We start from the raw sequence: 15882 nt of genomic DNA on the forward strand, positions 1-15882 counted from the left end.
AGGGGCGCCGCTAATTTCTCCATCACAGTAATGTCAGTTTGGGTTTCAGATTGCATCCCTGTGCCTTTGGAGAGAGTCGCTCTGCTCCCCTCTCCCATCAACGCAAGACATTCCGCAGACTGCTCATGTCCCGCTACCTTTGGCTTCTTTCCTCATTCGGGTCGTTTTATGTAGAGAGAAAATGCACTCTTTCCAGTAATACAGAAAACGCGTGTCCTTTCCGTTTCTTAGGATACTGGTACAAGAAATAATAGACTCCTAACGAAATTTAACAACTTTGAAATTAAGAATCGCTGAAATCTCATTTAAATGTAACTTCTAATCAGTATTCCCTCATGTGATAGCTACCTCTCTGTAAAAGGACGGCTTTCTTCAAGCATCGAAGATAACTTTATTTTTGCTCTTATTTAACGAACCTGTGCAACTTTGGAGTTACATCTTGCTACTCGAGAGACGAATGCGGCACTAGCCAAAAGTATTCTACGTGTAAAACTTGATAAGTAATCATTTAAACGTGTAGCATTTGCCGACCTTTGAGTATGTTCAGCAAGTATTTGGTCGCGTTCTTCAGTTTTTCATTTTTAGTTCGTGTGCTAACGGCTTACGAATGTACGCCATGTGATCTCCGGACGTGTCTTCAGAAGCCGCTGCATACCTGCGAGAACGGCCGGACTCTGGCTCGAGACCCGTGCGGATGCTGTGATCATTGTAGCCGGCTGGAATGGGAGCCCTGTGGCGGACCCGATTGGACTTTGGGCTACTGTGGCTTGGGACTGACCTGTGCGGCTGTCAACCGAACCGCAGCTGCAGCGCTGCCCGAAGTGGGGATCTGTAAAGGTTGGTGCCGTACACATAACGATAACATCTCGTAAAAGCTACCTAGCTATGTAACGCCTCAACCTGACTGTGTGCAGTGCTGATTAGAATCTCTTTTAGGATGAGCCATCATTCATTCTGTGGGCGTGCGGTAAACCACTGCGATGGGATGTGGAATATTCACCATTTCCCGATGCTGAGACTTGACTTTGTTTAAAAACTTGTTATGGGTCGGGAAGTCGAAGTCGTTATCATAAAACGTTATATAGGCGATTTTTTTAGCAATGCATTGTCGCACATTATGCTGGTGCAGTGCTGAAATTGCTTGCAGACTGCGCACGTAGGGACTCAGTAGTGAGTTGTTTCAACATGGGGGGCAAAGGGAAAAAGGGGAGTGCAAATGTACACTTCAGTCCATGAAGTGGTATCCGCTAATTTGGCTTGTGCACATCACTGTGTGCCAACCAGCTCCTTGGTGATTTAACTGAGCCCCTCTGTATTTACACAGGCAATGGGCTGGTCAGAGTTCTTGGTTAGAGCAGCCCGTCGCTGCCAAAGAGAGAACATCATGTCAGTGGGGATTTTTCTCCAACCCTCTCAGTCCCCTCAGTTCTTTTCAGTTGGTAAGCGTGACAATACCACTGGCAGCATGCCCCAACTCTGCAAGTCTGGTGTTAGTCTTTTGCTGCCAAGGCATGACTTGTCATTTCCCACTGAATTGAGCTTTTAAAAACGTCTTCCTCTGATAAATTAGTTTTAAATATACATAAATCTTTAACTCAATACATTGTCTGAAAATCATGGACGCATTTCCAGAGCATGGTCTGAATTAAGCTATGAAATAAATTGCCTGTGTTTGTTGATTTCTGCTCTGCTGTGATGTGGTTGCACAATGAGATGAGTAAAAGATCCCTTTTCTGCCTGGTCCCCAGCGGAGTATAATCCGCAGCATTGCGAAAGCCATGCCAACAGGTCAGGCTTTTATGGTTAGATAGCGCTGTTGTAGAATTTACAACTGTGACCCTTACTAACAATGGGCTGCACTGCTGTCAGCTTACTCCCCCCAGTCTCACAACACATGGACTACAAGCACGTAACTCTTATTGGGTCTGCGCGCCGCCTTCTGCTGGAGCCTATTTGAATATGTGAAGTTGTGCAGATATTTGTGCAGTGATTATTTGTGTTGCATGTTATTGAAACCCACTCGGAAGGCTACAGTGCTCTTGGACAGATTGCCTTCTTAGATGTAAAGCTGGATGTGATCCCTTCACATGCCAGCTCTCACCTGGGTTTCCTCCAGATTTAAACAAGTCAATTGGCTGGGACTGAAGTTACCAGAGGTGAGAGAAAACAGCCCCTCTGAAGGGCTGCTTCTAAATTACTCTGCCCTCCCCACGCCATCATGTGGGGTCTCCCATACCCCACAGCCCTGGCTCCAATTCGTCCCAAGGGGCACTGTCCTGATTGAGCTTTATTTACAAAGTCAGCATGGGAACGTTAATTCCCTTCTCTGCCCCCCCAACCCCCCGCCACCAAACTAGCAGCTTTAAATTTGCCTAAAATTTAATGGGCTTCAAAGATGATTAAGCCATGGCCTTCTACAGCAGTTCTGTAGCTGCAGGCTCCATGGCACGGTCTCCTGAATGGCCTTTGTAGGGGTAAATCAACACTTCTCCATGAGTTTAAAGGGGAGAGAGGGGCTATCTGATCTGGGACTTCCTACACAGGCTGCAAGTAGCACCTTTAAGTGATTAGGGTTGCAATCAGGAGTTTCAGAGGGATTGGAGGGGATCCATTTTCTGATCCCCACTTTTGGGGCCGGGGTCTTACATATACAAGGTGGGCTTCACAGGGAAGAGAGTAAACATCCTATGTGGTTATCAAGTGCAGGTGGATAGCAGCTCATATCTCTGAGCACATGCTCTTGTGTGCCAGCGTTACCCACAGTTCTGCCAAATGTGGTGCTCTTGTATTCTCATGAGCATTTGTTTTTCCTTTGAGGCTATGGAGGCAAAAAGAGCATCTCAGCATGTTCAAAATGCCCCATCTTCCACTTCAAAGGTTTCACCTCCTCCAGTGCACTCAACAAGTCACTGAAAGTGGTGTTTGCCTAGAACAGCTATGAGAGGACAATGCCTCCAACACCCTTTGCCCCCTGTCACGACCCCTGCCCCGTGGACATCCATTATCTAACTCGTGTTTCAAAGACTTCCTTTTTAGCTCACTATCAGCAAGGGGCCCCAGAGGTCAGCTGCGTCATCGTCACTCTGGATGCCAAGACATGTAGTCTCCGTGGCTGAGAGTGCAAGTGCCAGCCACCAGGAGCACAGCCTAGCTGGCCAAGTGTGTTTCCACTCTGATTAGCTCATCCAATATTTAGCTAATTAGAAGCCTGACCCCCAAGATCCCTCATTTGCTGTTTCTACCACCGACTGTTGGGCCTGATTCAGCACTCCAGGCAGTGCACATTCACCCACCGTGGAGCGCCACGTGAAAGTACATCTGAGGTAGGCCTTTTCAGATGGAAAAAATCTGGAGGTGCAGATCATTTTAAGGTGACAGGAAAGGAGAGTTTGGCGGAGCGTGAGAGCCGTGCTTGAAAAAGCCTGCTGCCTGCCTGTGTGTGTGTGTGTGTGTGTGCTGCCAGTCAGCCCGGCTGGGGGAGATCTGCGGTCCGTGCTAAACCACCACACTCTGCGATAGCAGGAGTTTTCCACAAGCTGGAATTACAAGGCCAAACAAAGCTAATATCACCCCGCAGACTTGGCTGCTGTAGCTATCGGCTCCCATCAGGTAAGCGGCCCACAGGGGCGATTACTCTGCCACCCGCAGCTCCCCTTTTAATTCCTACCTCAGGTAACGAAATAAAAGTCTCGAGTCTCTCCGCACGCCAAGCGCTGCAATTTACACTTCAGAGGGGGAGGGGGCCATTCACAGCATGAGAGAATACAGTCAGAACCCTCTTTAATGTAAGTAATGTTCTTCTGGATGAAGCAAAGCCTTCTCGCTGCACCAGTCTTTTTCGAGGGGGTGTCATTCAGTGATGTGGCACAAACTAGAGAAATATTCAGCTGGGGGAGTAGGGTCAGGAACTTTTTTCAGCAGTGTTTCAAACCGAGAATCATCCAGTTGGTGAAAGAATAATACTGCTAAGGAATAAACAAGACTTTTCCCAGGCAGTGCGAAAAGATTAACAAGTATGTCTTGAGACATCACCAATATAAACAATGGCCTCGCTGTGGGATGAAAAATTCAGGCAGAATAAGGTGCGTTTTTTTTTTCTTACTATAAATATACACATATTGTTCATTATGTCATCTATCCCTCCTGCGTGAAACAGAGAGAGGATGTTGTTCTGTGCCCCTAGCAGTTGGAGAGGGCCCAGGCCTGCGGGCCTGTTTTGATAAACTGGCCGCAATCAGTTCCACGCTGTTTGGCAAGGCCCAGGAACTGACCCCTTGCGCGAGAGACGACGTGCTCTGGCTGGCGCTGTTTATTCGCATGCGTGGAGCCGGGGGCCCCGACACACGGTCGCCCGACAGGGTCCTGCATTCTGTGGCTGATCAGATCATCCTAATCCCGAGGGTGGGGGTGGGGTGGGGGGGCGCATTTGGTCGCTTGGTGCATGGCGTGCGGGGAGAGCAGCCGACCCGACCTCTTTGTTTGTCGTCAAGGCTGCCTGTTCGTCTCACGCACAGCCCCCCCCGATGAGCCCCCCCCCCCTCCCCCAGACGCAGGATTTTCAGGGATGACAGAGATGCAACGGCGCGCAGTGGGGCAATCACAACCGCCGGCGAAGGGGATGCTGGGAGGCCCCCCGCACTGCGGAACGAAAGCAAACAAATAGCAGAACCCGCAGGAAACAAAGTGGGACGATTAGCGGAGGCCATCCAGTTCAATGCCAGCCCCTAGGCTGGGGCTTGGTGTTTTTTCTTCCTTCTTGCTTTATGTTGATGGTGTTCTCTTCCTGTGTGTCCTTTCTCCTCGCCACAGTGTTCCCGGACAGCCCCGAGGCAGGAGTGGAGGATGAGCGCTGTCCCCTGCTGAGTGGCTGTAACAGGGCGGGGGGAAATTGCATCTGCAATGCGCGCCGTGCCTGTATCAGCACCTTCACCTACCCCAACATGGAGGCCTGCGTCAGGGCCACCAAGACAGGTGAGGCCCCTCTACCTCTCCGCGCTCATTGGTCCGAGAGCCGGCCAATGAAAGACAGGTGCGTCAGTCAGCCAAAGGGGGTGAAATCAGCGGATTACAGAAAACCTGCTGCGGCTTCGGTCTCACCGAACTTTCCCACAGCACATCAGTGAAATGGTGGGGTTGTTCTAACACTCTAACAGTGTTGGAGGAATGTCACGAGAAGGCGTTAGGTGGGAGTACGCACAGCTGATCAGCGCTGAGTGATGGGTGCAGACACGGCAGACACGCCGGCTTACATAGAAGGGCTCTTCAGTGGCCGGAGACGCCTCACCCGTGGTCTTCCTCTGTTCCTCCTTCCTCTCAGAGGGCCGGCGCCATGACAGGGAGCACAGGGAGAAGCACAGGGAGAAGTTTGTGGGTCCGTCCAACCCCGCCTGCATGTTCTCCGGGTGCAACCTGACCACAGAAGGGTGTGTGTGTGAATCCCAGAGCTGCCATCATCACTTCTCCTACATCAACCGCAGCCAGTGTCAGGCCGCCGCAGGTAACAGATGAGTGCAGTTGCAAGCTTGTTTTATGTGTGGTAATTTGCACACTGTGAAGGTGTATGCATGTATTAAAAGCAGTGGGATCAGATGCAATCTTCCTGTCACATGGTGTGATTTCTAATTCAGATGTATTTAAAATAACAATTTATATCCAGTGACATGAAAGGCACCATGTCATTTCATTTTACGTGGCAAATGTGAATTTCTAACTCAAGTTAGCATCCTGGAAAAAAGATAATAATAACAAACAGCCACATCGAACTATTAGTATGCTTGATTGTGATGTATTAATGTCTCAAAGAAGTAGGTTTAATGTACTTCAGTTTTAATTGATTTTGTTGAGCCTAATGAGAATAAATACAAGAAAAAAGTGAGGAGCTGGCTGCCTTATTTCAGTCAGCCCAAAGTGTGACATAGTCATGTGTCACAGATCTGTGCACTGATTCGATGTTGCCCAAAATCAGTTGCATGGACTAGGACTGATGGCTGTTCGGGGATCCAAGTGCAATGCAGTCAGATTGCACTGGGTGTAATGCTAATCATTGATTTGATTATAAGTGATACTGTGAATTGCTTTGTGTAACATTGGCTTTAGTCATGCAGTAACACACTGCAGAAAGGGGGGCATAACTGTCTGTTCTGTCATACATTGTTATATAAACTGTCTATAGTGTCATACCATGTGCTAAAAGCTGTCTTATAGCAAATTGCCTAAAACATGGGTTTTATCACAACTATTATCATCATTTGCTAAACTTTTTTCATGAGGTTAAAACAGTACATCTAGGTATATCTTTCTGTTGCTATGTCACTAGAACTACAAGAAAATTGCATTTCTTGTGAGCTACAGTTGCCCGTACCCCAAAGGACATTATTAAGATTTATGACAGAAAGGAATGAAATTGCAGACATGATATTTACTTGGAGAGAGGCATGGCCAAACAGTCTCGTTAGGAGCATAGTTCATCCTCCTACCTTTCCTTGGGTGACAAACACCGTGAACTTCAGGTCTGCGTGTCACAACAGAACAAGGAGGAAAATGGTGCAGGAGCCTTTCCTGGGTCTGTCCGCAGGGTCCTACAGCCCTTGAATTGCATGACGAAAGGATCACCTGCATAATAATGGAAAATACAGATAAACTGAAAGGTCACATGCTGATATATCCCAAACAGTCTATGTCGTTTTCCAAGAAGTGGTAGCACAGGCCTGTCGGGCTACCAGGCCAGAAAGAAGGCAGAGGAAGCACTGCTGACCCCGTAGTAAATCCTTCTGTCCCACAGGGTAGTTTTTCAAGGAGAGAAAAGTAAACAGACGCGGTGCTCTTTCACTGTGACATGCGTCAGCCTTTTTCTCATTACCGGGTGACACGTAAACACGGGTGTAAATCTTATGTAGTAACACAGTCAGATAGTTAAAGGTCTTTTTTTGACAGAGACAGAGTGTGACATCTCTCTCATTGCGGCTCTCATGTTTGGCAGGGCCTGGGGGAGACGGGGGCTCTCCCAGAGCAACCCGATGCTCCTCTACGAGCCCTGAAAGTGTGTGAAGAGGCACAGGAGGGAGGCGGTCAGTACATGGACCAGTACAGATACTGGCCATGGTCAAGATTCACTATTATAGAATGAAATGCATATGCTTATCCACTGTAATATGGTGCAGAGACAAGGAGAAGACTGTGAAGTTACTGCAGTTCCCATACAGTGTTGGGTCCCATACTCTTCATTGCAGAGACTGCGTTTTGTTGACTCAGGGGGTCAACTATAGTACCAAATGTCCCAAGATTCACTCTTAACCTTTATAATGGCCATGTTTAATCAAAAGTGTTCATAATAAAAAAGTCAGAGTCCATCTCTCTTCAGTTTGTATGATGAACAAACAGTGAGGGAAGAGGAGTTTGAAGAGGTATTGCTGACAAACAGGAGCAAAAGGAAGCTACAGTGTATACAGCTGCTGTATTGCAGAATGGGAAGAGCTGTTTGATTCCATTAGGTCGGTTGCATGAGTACATTACATTCGGTAGAGGATGCGGTCCTGTCTGTACCTCTACCGTACCTTTCATTTGACCAGCACTTCTGACACATTCCTCGGAGTTCGGAGGGGATTTTATTCCACTCTTTGCACACCACCTGCTGAGGAGATGCAGAAGTCGACTGCAGCAGGTTGAAAGAAGCTATTCATTCAGAAAAAGGTCAGAAATCATCACAGGAGACTGTCACATTTGTCAATTTATGCCTTTATTTAAAGTGTTTATTTTAACATTACCTTCCCCTTCAATACATTAAACTGAAAATGGTAAATTCCTATTGCACATGGCATTATCTAGACTATTAGAATACTGCCAGTAGTACGGTGTAACCAAACTAGATTGCAACCACATAACAGAATATAATAGGATGTAGTGTGTTTGTAAACATGTGTATATATATATATATATATATATATATATATATAACATATTTAAATATATAGATATATAAAAATTGTGAAATACTAGACTGTGGTAGCATGGTGTTACATGTACATAGTGCTGTATGTTCAAAGAACCTCAACGAACTTATCCAGCAGGTAATGATGCAACTCTTGAGATCTATGGCACTAAGGCGTCACGCCACTGGAAGCAGGAAGCTACATTTTCAGCAGCTTTTGGTTTTATCCACTCTCCCAAGCCACCACTAAAGGAGAGGCCCGTTAGAGTTTGCATCGGTTGATGATTAGCGTGTTTGCCTGGGTGTCTCCCCGGAGCATTAGCTGACCGTTTGTTATCAGCTCTGGGCTTTGGTGAATGAAGCCGGCCTGCATTCGGTTTAAGAGTGCTGGAGTGTGGTGCATGGGGAAGCGTATGACGAGGCGGCTCGTGACCAAAGTCACAGCTACTCCAGAGGAGCCCTGGCCTCTCTGCGTGTCTGCGCCAGACTTTATCTAAATTCAAAGGGCAACACAAACAAGGAATTAGAGCTCCACAAACACGTCCTGTGCTCGCAATGGTCACTTGTGCACCGTTGGCTTCCTGTTTTGAGTTTTACAGGGGCTTGAGTGTTTCTTCGTTCACAGTTGAAAATGAAACAAGAGCTTGTCGCCGGCACTTTGCGAACTTCAAGTGGTCTGGTTTAACACAGAGTCATTTTCCCCCCTGCTTAGGGCTCATGTGTTCTCACATGGCAGTGGTTCAGGCTGGGTCTTATTATTCTGTCTATGAGTGGTGTCATTTTGCATTAAATAATCCTGGCTTGCATGTGTCTTGCTTAGTTGTTTATTGGAAACTTAGGTCATGTCCCTTGCAAAAGAGACGTGTCTGTCCACAACTCTGAGGACCCTAAGGGTGGAAATATTCATGCTGGACTCTTCTCCAAAGATACGGTCCACATCTGAGGTGATGGTAAAAGCTGACTTTGAGCTCACTGAACGAAGTAGTAGAAAACAGCAAGGAAGGCTGATCATACTGCCCTTGTGAAGGCAGCTGTTGAGGAACTAGTTGCATGCTGGGAAGTGACTTTGACAAGTCATTTGTGTCAAGCTCAGGAAATAGCTAGAGGCAGAGGGTTTGTATTTGGATATGTAATACTGCTTGATTTTATGGTCTTGATTAATAGTAAAGGTTTGAATTAGCCTTTATGAAAGGCTGCCTTCATGCAGATTCTGTAAAGTGATTCTCAATATCTTGATCTGATTCATATTACTGATTAAGCCAAGGGCTCCCTTGACCATTCTGCTTTGTACAAAGGTGGGAAATAGAGAGACTGACCTCAGTACCACTGTTTGCATTGCATGTTGAATAGCTATATAATGTTATATCTTAAGCATGCAGTACAGTATCCACTACTGCATTGTACAGCCCAGTATTATGTTATGCGTTGTATAATCTGTGAGACCTACAGTGAAGCATGACAGTGATAGGTAGTTTTTGTTTTTGCAGCTGATACTTAATCTCCTACTGAGGAAGGTTTATGTAATTTGACATGCATTCAAGGCATGGCTTGTTTTCTCCCGGGATGAATAAGTAGTGATAAAGGGAACATTTAGCAGTATCTACATGTGAAGCTCAGATATGGGTAGTGGTTTCCTACTATAGAACATAGAGTGGGTGGATCTGGCCAGTGCATTTCCCATAGGATTCCCGATTCTTTCGAAGGACTTCAGCAGTAGGAAGGGTAACACAGCTCTCCATTCTCCTCGAGTGGGACAGGGCCGGACGTGGGGCTATTCTGGGCTGCTCCCTGCCGCGACGCCACAAATGGGTTGTACTGGCCCCCCTGAAATACCATTCCCCCAGATCCCTCATCTGAAAAGCTCCATTTGGTCAAGGCTGCCATGGCCTCTTGCAGCCTCCACAGTTTGGTTCAGAATGTCAGTAGCTGGCAGATGTGCTTGTCCCTTTTTTTTTTTTTTTGGTGTTTATGTATTGTCTATGGAAGCCCCTGTTGCGCCCAGACGCTCACTTCAATGTGCGGTGTGATTTAGTGTTTTAATGAAACACAGCTTGTGAAACACACAAACAAAGCACTCCCCTGGGGTGTGAGGTCAGATCGCTGTCTTTATCCTTAAGCCCCCCCATCCCCAGCCACCCCCCCCCCACCGCTCCGAGCAAAATGAATGATAACTTTCGTCATCACAGCCAGCCTCAGAGATTCTATCAGTGGGGTTCGCTTTCCTGGTCGACCATCAGGAAACACAAACAGATGGCCAACAAGCTTACATAATTCAGCAGCCTCTACGGGATCTGCATGGCAGCAGAGCATTAACTCTGTCTTGTTGTTGACTATTGTTGATTTTTTCTTTTTTTCTTTTACATGCCCCACAAATTGAGGGACCACAGGTCAGGTTTTAAGTCCAGTGTCCATTTGTGCTGTTTGATAAATACCCCTTAGGGGCCTAAATATGGTTCTGCATTTTAGATCTGCTTGGAGCTGAAAAACAGCTGTGTCAAGTTTTGTGCCTTGAGTTTCTGACCTGTAAACAATAGAAATGCTTCCAGGTTTTATTTCTGCATGTGTCTAAAGTATGACTGGCGCGCTTTTCTAGTCAAGAAACTTGAGTGCCGAACACCTACTTCACATGTTGCTGTCAGGCCAATATTTTTCCTATTTCAGAGTCTTTCATATTTAAGCAGTGCATAGTCAGGTGTTAAGTTATATGAACAAGTCTTTACAAGGGTGTTTCCAGGGCAGCTGATTTGCTAAACATGCACAGCACCAAGGTTTTGGTATAATATAACAGCATACAAAGAAGTCCAAAATATGCAGAAATGAAAACCCCATGCTTTGAGGTGAGGCCAGAGCAAGCACATTGTGCCAGGCTCCCACAATGATCTCAAGAATCCTGCCTCTCTCTTTGTCGGGGACATTGTTTGCTCCTTTCAGCCTGATAAAGGCCCAGCCTCTTTCAGTCACTTTCACTGGCCTAATCTCATTGGAGATCTGACAATGAGGGGAAGGGCTTGTTTCTACTGAATGCACACACTAACAGCTGCACCAAAAAAGACCATTGCCACCAACATCACATCTTTCCTCCTGGAATATTTTGTCGGGATAGAGAAAAAGAGAGAATGTGTAGCAACGAGGCCTCCCTGCTGCTGTTCATCACCAGCACTGGTCACCATTGAATCTTGATGACCGGCATGTTATGATGTCTGAATTTTTTTTCACTATTTCCTCCCTGTGACCCAGAGACTGCATGCAGCCTTGCTCTTTGGGCCTGGCTTTTAACATAGCGAACAATGCAGGGTTTTTCAACTCCAGCCGCCAGTGGGCATTGCTCCAGATTTGTACGGCTTACGTGAGAAATAGGCCCGTTGTCCCTTTGCGTACAAACTATATAAAACCTGAGGACTTACCAAAAACCACGGAGGGGCAGCTGCACTAAGACTGCTTTGTTCTCTGCTGACTTGCTTCCAAAGTCAGGCAGTGAACAGAACTCACATTGTGCTCTTTTTCCGTGAGTAAACTCAGGCTGTCAACACAGCCTCCTCTGCCTATGAGAGCAGAACTCACCAGCAGAAGACTGCAGTCCTTGTGCCCCCTTGTAAAAAAGTACTAATTTACAAAGCTGTGTTTTTTTTTTCTTTCATGAATGAGCTTCTGACATGCCAGAAATATGCGTTGTTTATAATAGTCCATTCTGTGGTAATAAACCAATTTCCGGATCCCTCCTTGGTCTCAGATACAGGTTGTGTGTGTGTGTGCTTGCTTGCGTATGGTTTTTATATGTGTGCATCTGTGTGTGTGTGTGTCTGTGTGTGTGTGTGTGTGTTCCTTCCTTTGCTAGCTGATGCACTCCACAGGTTGCTAGGCGTTCCGTAGTATTTCACCAATCCACAAGGAAGACATTCAGGGCATTATGCAGACTGAATTTATCAAGCATGCCAAATTGGGCCTTTGTGTGTTTTTGTTTGTGTGGGTTTGTGTGAGCCAGAGAATAGCAGCCATTGTGATGCAGAGATTGTTCCTGTGGCCACTGACCAGCTAATTGCTCCGTTTGTTTCCCTAGATGAAACACGAATCAAACGCAGCGAAGTATGTCCACCATTGAATTCATGCAGGCTTTTTTTCACCCATTTTTCTGCGTGTTGTGTGGTCATAATCATCTTCTTTAGGAAATGATCTTAATTTGGCCACCCAGGATTGTGATGTGCACATGTACTGCATAAATGCCAGTGGTTCAATGACAATAATTCAAATACAAACAGCTTTTCTCAGCTCACAATGCATTTCATCACTTGGAAATAAATTGTCGTTGCTGGAACATCTTCTAAGGCTCATACTAATGCAGTGCTCATAAGAGGATGAAGCTGCAGCGATCTTGTTAAGCACAGACATTGCGCAATTTCTCCAGAGATACTGTTCGCACTTGGAAACTTCTAAGCAAGTCATTTGCTGCTTTAACTAATAGCTTCACCGTACACAAATTGGTTTTCCATGGCCTACCTACTAGAACTGCGTTGCATTTTCTAAGAACAAAAATGGCTTCAAACGAGCATCAAGGTAACATTTGTTTAACTTCCATGTAGGAATGAGGCCAAAAGCTGTTAAAGGCTGTTTTGCCTGCATTAATGCAGACTTTCTTTTTTCCTCTGTAGCACTATTCAGTAAGCAAGGGTTTATCAATGCAAGCTTTGTGCTTGCCTTCAGGCCTCACAGGTTCCTAAAGTAAGCGGTACAGTACAGATGCTTCACGGCCATGCATATTTATTCAGTAGGAAAAACCAAGAATTTCACCTTCATTGTCGGTTCAATCGGTCAGACGTCCTTCTCAGATATTGCTCTCGTGCCTTAAGTCGCACCCTCATTTGAAACTTTTCTGGGTTCAGAAGAGTAAGACTTCAAACAGTAACTTACTCTAGGGATTAAAATGCCATGCGAGTGTCCGCTCGCACCAGTGTGTTGGGCTGTCTATCCAAGCATTTATTCACTAAAAATATTGCTGAACTCAGAGTAGCGTCACTACTTGGTGAAAAAGACCATCTCTCCCAGCCCCACTGCCAGTCTATTTCCCATCTGGTAAGAAACTCTTCAGGCTCAGTTTACGGGTCCTCAAATGTCAGGGATAAGGCACATCCTCTGCTTGAATCATGTTGCAAGGAGGAACCTCTGGAATCTGGGAAGTCCATTATTTGGCCAGCTTCTGGGATACTTGTTATGCAATTTGATGTTTTTTTCCCTGACCATAGCCATGTCAGGATTTCAAAGTATGCTCATCTGCCTTTTGTTGTCTCATTTTCTTACTTTATGAGATAATTACTTGTTCATTAGTTTTGCTGGGTTTCAGGTTTCAGGTTTCAGCTTCCTCTGATATTTAAGAACAGTAGAGGAGCTGCAATGATCCATTTTCCTCAACTTAATCAGTATGTCATTGAAGCTCCTTTGATATAACACTTCCAGACCCACTCCCTGGCTCACTTCCATAATCAGGCATGTACCTACACCATTTTTAGTGTGTATCTGTGAAATTACTCAGTAAGAGACAATTATAGGACAAGACGTGTGTCTACAGTACCCAGAGCCACTGCTGTGGGCACTGTATACACATTACCATGACATGGGGAACCAAAATAAACAGAATTTCAGAATTCTGTAATCCAAGCTTCATGAGCTAGCTACTGTTCTTGTACAATACGGGCATAGAGAGGCTCTCCACTTTTATTTTCCTGAATGACTTCCAAAATATACCCCCAGCCCCCAGCGCCCCCTAACAAGGGTATCTGGACGATTATCTTGGCCTGTGCAAATGAATAAGAAAACAATTCCCGGAATGTTAAGTGAGATTTTAAAATAGGCCTGAGGAAAGAGAAGTGTTCAACATGGTTTGGATTAATCTCCTGCGGCACCCAGACTGTGTTTGGATTTTGAACTGGATACCTCAGACTCGGATCAGCATGTGGCCATGCTGTAATGGGATGTGCTTCAATCTCTGTTGTGTCTACAGGACCCCTCGCATCCGTTTAGCATCTGAAGGATGAACTCCAACTAGCAGGATACTGTAAAGCTGTCACTTTCTGGAACCAGTGTCAAGACTGTGCAGTGTCGTGCGCTCAGTGAGGGACCTATGACCTGAGCACCGCGGTTTTCCAGTTGCTAAATTTGGAGACTCACACCTGTTGCTTCTAAAGAGGAGGGGAACCTCAATCTGTGGATGTGGTCTTTTATGCATTTATGTGATTGCCACTAAACTGTTTATGTGTCTTCTGTGTGTTTGATTCAGAGGAGCTGAAATGTGCTGGGATCACTTGTCCAAGTCTGCAAGTTCCTGAGTGCCCTGAGGATTCTGCCCTGAGTAAGAGCTACACGCCCCCTGCTGGCTGCTGCCCCACCGTGCCGCCCATGTGCACCTGTGACCTCAGCAAGTGCCAGAAGCCAGAGTGTTCCAGCAGACACCAGCAGGTCCTAATCAGAGAGGCCACAGGCATCCCTGGAGACTGCTGTGACAAGTACGAGTGCCAAAGAGGTAATGGCCAATTACATGTGGAGTTGGGACTGGTGGATCCTGTTATATAAGCCCAAGACTGAAACTGCTGCTTTTGTTAGTCTGCCGCTTTGTGCCCTTATTCAACCAATGTCAATCACTGAGACCAAACTGAGATCATCATCGGTGGACTGACAATCTGTGACATAGCTCTGTGGTAATAATATGCAAATCCTGTTTGCAGCATGTGTGGGTGGTGAAATCAAGGGTGAGAAATGATTTCATGCGAATGACTCAGTGTTGACGGATATTGCACTAAAGGTGTACTGTCTGTGTGTTGTCCACATTTTTGTGACTAGGTCCTGTTTGTTGCTCCATGGGTCGGGATATTGTCATCCGGAGCGGATATGCTGTAATCTTACTGACAGTGCCACATTGGGAATAGGCTGATTTGATTTTTCCATTTCACTTTACATATGAATGGAAAGATAAGTTCAGACATGGTATATCCCATACCTAGAACAAATCTGGTGACGCTCCTGGCTTTCCATAGGTAGAAATCTAAGACCTGCAGACTCTTATCCAGCTGTGACATTTTCCTTGTTTTGCTCTTGCTTTCCATTTTAATGAAATCCACTACCAAGTCCCTCTGGACATGAAGACCAGAGGAGTAGAAGGGAGATGATAATTGGAAGATTGCTGTTGGATTGCGCATCAGTCATGGCCGACACTGAGTGCGAAAAGGGTTCAAAGAGATTTCTGGAGGCTTGTCCGCAAATAATTTGGCTCTAAAAAGTGATGTTAATGATAATTGGCTGCATTAGGCAGATCATCTGTCTGAAATATGTTCCACATTTTCGCTCTGTCTCCAGTTTTCCTCTCATGAGTTAGCACAGATGTGGAAGTGGGACTACGTTGGGAGCAGGACATTGGACACAGAGCAGGGAGTGGGCCCTCTGTTTACTCTGTGGTCCTAGCAAATATTCACTGTTTTACCAACAGAACAAATTCACATTCTGGCCCCTTTGCCTTCATAAATGTGTGCTGTGTCCCGGAAATAATGGACTTAACAAGTGCAGTGACCAGAAAACTGCTTAGGCTATGAATATGTTCAACAGAAGTGCAGAGTCAAAGAGTTCCTGTCTGGTCGCACGTCCAAAAGGAAAAGGTTGAACAGTTCATTGATGGGAATGCTTTTAATGTTCCCTAGCATGAGAGTGGGAGCGTAATCTGGATGGGGGCGGGGTGGGGGGTGGCTAGCAGGGGCCAGGGCGGTGGCCATGGGGGGAGAGGGGATCAGTGTTTTGATAACAAGTGTCTGCTGCTCTTTTGGGCCCGGGCTTGATGCCCTTTGTGCCGCCCTAGCTGGCTGTTAGCCCTGCGTGACTGTGCCCACATCAGAAAGCACACAGGAACTGGAGGAAGATGTGGTTCCCCCATAACTCCCCAACCCCCCAACTCACACAACTCATGTGTCAGACCTAAG

The 15882-nt window shown here is 46.2% G+C and overlaps 1 protein-coding gene across 1 annotated transcript in view; it reads left to right on the forward strand.

Annotated features, from left to right (window-relative positions):
* Window positions 1–241: 241 nt before the first annotated feature.
* LOC118786902 (cysteine-rich motor neuron 1 protein-like) overlaps window positions 242–15882 on the forward strand; it is a 35190-nt gene continuing 19549 nt past the window's right edge. Inside the window, exons 1-4 of the mRNA XM_036542252.1 lie at window positions 242–837; window positions 4810–4971; window positions 5318–5497; window positions 14196–14438. Of these exons, the coding sequence (XP_036398145.1) occupies window positions 540–837; window positions 4810–4971; window positions 5318–5497; window positions 14196–14438 (883 nt within the window). The 5' untranslated portion in view covers window positions 242–539. The remainder of the gene's footprint in view (window positions 838–4809; window positions 4972–5317; window positions 5498–14195; window positions 14439–15882) is intronic.

This window comes from Megalops cyprinoides, chromosome 12 (assembly GCF_013368585.1).
Source record: "Megalops cyprinoides isolate fMegCyp1 chromosome 12, fMegCyp1.pri, whole genome shotgun sequence".
NCBI lineage: Eukaryota > Metazoa > Chordata > Actinopteri > Elopiformes > Megalopidae > Megalops > Megalops cyprinoides.